Source organism: Acanthisitta chloris, unplaced genomic scaffold, assembly GCF_000695815.1.
Source record: "Acanthisitta chloris isolate BGI_N310 unplaced genomic scaffold, ASM69581v1 scaffold43822, whole genome shotgun sequence".
NCBI classification, from domain to species: Eukaryota; Metazoa; Chordata; class Aves; order Passeriformes; family Acanthisittidae; genus Acanthisitta; species Acanthisitta chloris.
This window is the reverse complement of record NW_008660695.1, coordinates 13,690-16,818: the sequence shown is the minus strand read 5'-3', so window position 1 is coordinate 16,818 and position 3,129 is coordinate 13,690. Positions and strand designations below refer to the sequence as shown.

Here is a 3,129-nt window from a genome sequence, read left to right as displayed (position 1 = left end):
AGCATCACTTTTGATGTAAGTCAGCAGTGGGCAGGAACAATATCCCATCCTACCAGGATAGGATAGTGACATTTATAGATCCTTTGGACAGCAGTGGGCAGGAACAATATCCCATCCTACCAGGATAGGACAGGTACATTTATAGATCCTTTGGAAAAAACAGGTAAGGAACTTTCAAGTGATCCCTAAACAAAAAATAACTACAGTTAGCAAAAAGTTGTTTTATACCCAAAAGGATAATAAGTTTACACCCCTAAAGCAGAGGACTGCCATTTCTTCATTGCAGTTCTGGATTTAGACACACTTCTACTTTCACACATCATTTCCAGCCACTTGTGCAAGCTGTTGTTCACTTAGAAAGAAAAAGACCAAGTGTTTTAGGAAAAAATGATCCCTGAAATTACTTTAAAAATACCCAAATGAGAAATAAAGAAATGGCAAAACTTGATGTGAATATAAATGTTTTGTATAATACAGAATATGCCATATGATGTGGAAAGCTACGTTTATATTTACAGTTTTTCATGGGGTCCACTATGTGTATCCCAACAAAGGCGTCGTCCTTTTTTGATACAGAATTGCCTCAGTTGGTGGGATCACAGCTCACCAGGGGATATGTAACTAGACTATATAAAAAGAGAAATTACTACTTTAAGGGGCTGGGAGGAAATGTATTGACTGTTGGCCACAATGTGGTGCAGAAAATGCTGATGAAATACACAGAACTGCTGCAACCTGGGTTGTTTTGCAAAGAAGAAATATGAAGTGGCACACAGACAAACAGTCACTAAAACAATTTTTACATCATCATGCTGGCACCAGACTGACTGCAAGCATATAGGCATAAATTACCTAGGGGAATTACATTCACAAGTCTCAGTATTATCCATAGTAGTGGGAAGTTTGGCAGAAACAGGCCTATTTTCCTTTCAGAAAATAATATTTGATCAGAGATGTCACAAAATATTCACCCATAAATATATTCATTGCTATTTCACCTTATAACATGGCAGGGGGATAGTGAGAAAAAGTAAAGAAGTACAAAAAAAGTACACAGAAAATCATATTTACCCTATCTACCTATTTCTGGTCACCTGGAAACAAAGCATACAACTAATACTCTGCACTTAGAATTCAGTACCAAGTTTCTTTAAATCAGCAAAGTCATTTACATAAAGATGATCTATAAAGAGCCTGATGAAATAAAATCTGTGTTAAAATCACTAGTCAAATACAGAAAAGGAATTCTTTCATTCCTTTATTTTCACATACCTTGATGGGTATTTTAATGAGTAAGCAGCAGCCAGAAATCCACCTAGGTTGTGTCCAAGTAAGATCATTCTTTCTAACCCCACCTCCTTTCTCCATTCTTCTATGGATTCCACAAACTGATTTTCTGCTTCCCGAGCATCAGTGTCAAAGTGTGGTCTGCTGCTACGTCCAAATCCCAAGAGGTCGAAAGCATGCACGGTCCTGTTCTCACAGAGATCTTCAAAATTGAGAGCCCACAGTCCAACACCTCCTCCAAACCCATGCAGGAGAACAAGTGGAGTTTTACTTGAGAGGTCTGGAGAGAACGTCAGTGTCCATATTTTGTTTCCATTAGATATATACACGTATCGTTTATTGTATGTGCTGGCAATACCTGAAGAAAAAGTGGGGAAAAATCATGTTGCTACTCAAGCCTGACAAAATATGAAGTACACTCTATGGAAAACACTGTTTCAAATAGGAGCTCCCTTTCAAAGGAGAGAGCGTTCAATCAAATATCTATATAAGGGAACAATGAAAATCTAATTTTAAACCTGTTTATTTCATCACAGTGTGAAAGTCATATTGAAAAACTTCTTTGAATATATTTAATGTAAATTTATAGAAAATCTAGCTATCTCTATTAAAACACAAAGACTTACATTTCAGCATTTTGTCCTCAGCCTCTTTAAGGTGTGGCAGTGATGTGGGACACCAGGCAGGAAGCCAACTGAACAACCATCCTAACCTACAACAGCAACACAGAATAAAAATGCTTTGAGCAAGACGTTAATCTTTGGCACCAATTGATGTTTTGAAGGAATTTCTTTTGCTGCTCTTCCTAAGAGAACCCTTGTAAACCACATGCTATGAAGAATAGGAATGTGCAGTGGGAGGGAATTCACTTTCTCCTGACTTTAATAAAGTAGCATCACGATCAGGGATGTTCTCCCAGCAGCACACTGTTTATCCAGCATGTGCTCTTATCAGAGTGTACTGATCAGGAGACATCAGCCCTTGCACTGACCCGACAAGCCTGGCAGGATACATAGCATAATCATTGGGGTTTCCAGCCTCCTCTCAAGTTCTTTTGGAAGTCTGCCTGCACACACATTACCTTGCATGAACCTATTAGTTCCAAAAAAGCAATAAACCGAGCGCTCGCCAGCCTAACGTGAACTGATTCAGACACTAGATAAATCTAAAAAGTGAAAGATAAGCAGGTTTGTTCTAGCAAAGCAAAAACCTAGGACCTTCATTACAAACTTAGAAACCAAGGCCCAGAGAAAAACAAACCAGCAATTCCCCCAACAGAAGCTGCTTTTCCAGCTGTCAGTTACTATCTTGGTAGCACTAGCTTGACCGTGAGACCAGGGGCAATGACTCAGCTAGCAGCACTGCCTCACTGACAGTGTCACAAAGGACATGCAATGTGGTGCAGCTTTTCCTGGGGGCTAATTTTTCCCTTGTTTTTGGAAGTGGCTCAGACTATCAGTGCAAAGGCTGCTACTGCAGGACCCCAGACCATTCCTCACAGAATAGTCACCAAATTCACAATTAACTTTCTTTACCACTCTTTTCCTACACTGGACTGCTTTCCAGTTAGTTATAGGATTTTCAGGACTGAACACTGCAACTGCTACCTATGAAAGAACTAATGTTAAAAGACTATTGGGTTAATAATGTCCAGTTTTTCAGAGTGTGCACAATGCATCAGTAATAAATTAAAAGATCTGACCCTCACCAAGTTCTTTATCCAAAAGGTCTTCTCCCCACATTTTGAGGGGCTGACCTACTCCAACTGCATAACTCCTTCGGTTTATGATACAACATGGAAGGTTTTCTGGAGAGGCACAATGCAACCACAAGCAGCACTGT

The 3,129-nt window shown here is 39.5% G+C and overlaps 1 protein-coding gene across 1 annotated transcript; it reads right to left on the bottom strand.

Annotated features, from left to right (window-relative positions):
• Positions 1 to 1,272: 1,272 nt before the first annotated feature.
• Positions 1,273 to 1,999, bottom strand: LOC103797674 (1-acylglycerol-3-phosphate O-acyltransferase ABHD5-like; the record flags this gene model as incomplete). Its single annotated transcript, XM_009069896.1, has 2 exons — positions 1,273 to 1,645; positions 1,914 to 1,999. Coding segments are annotated over 2 exons (459 nt in total), but the record flags the coding sequence as incomplete, so codon positions are not given.
• Positions 2,000 to 3,129: the final 1,130 nt, after the last annotated feature.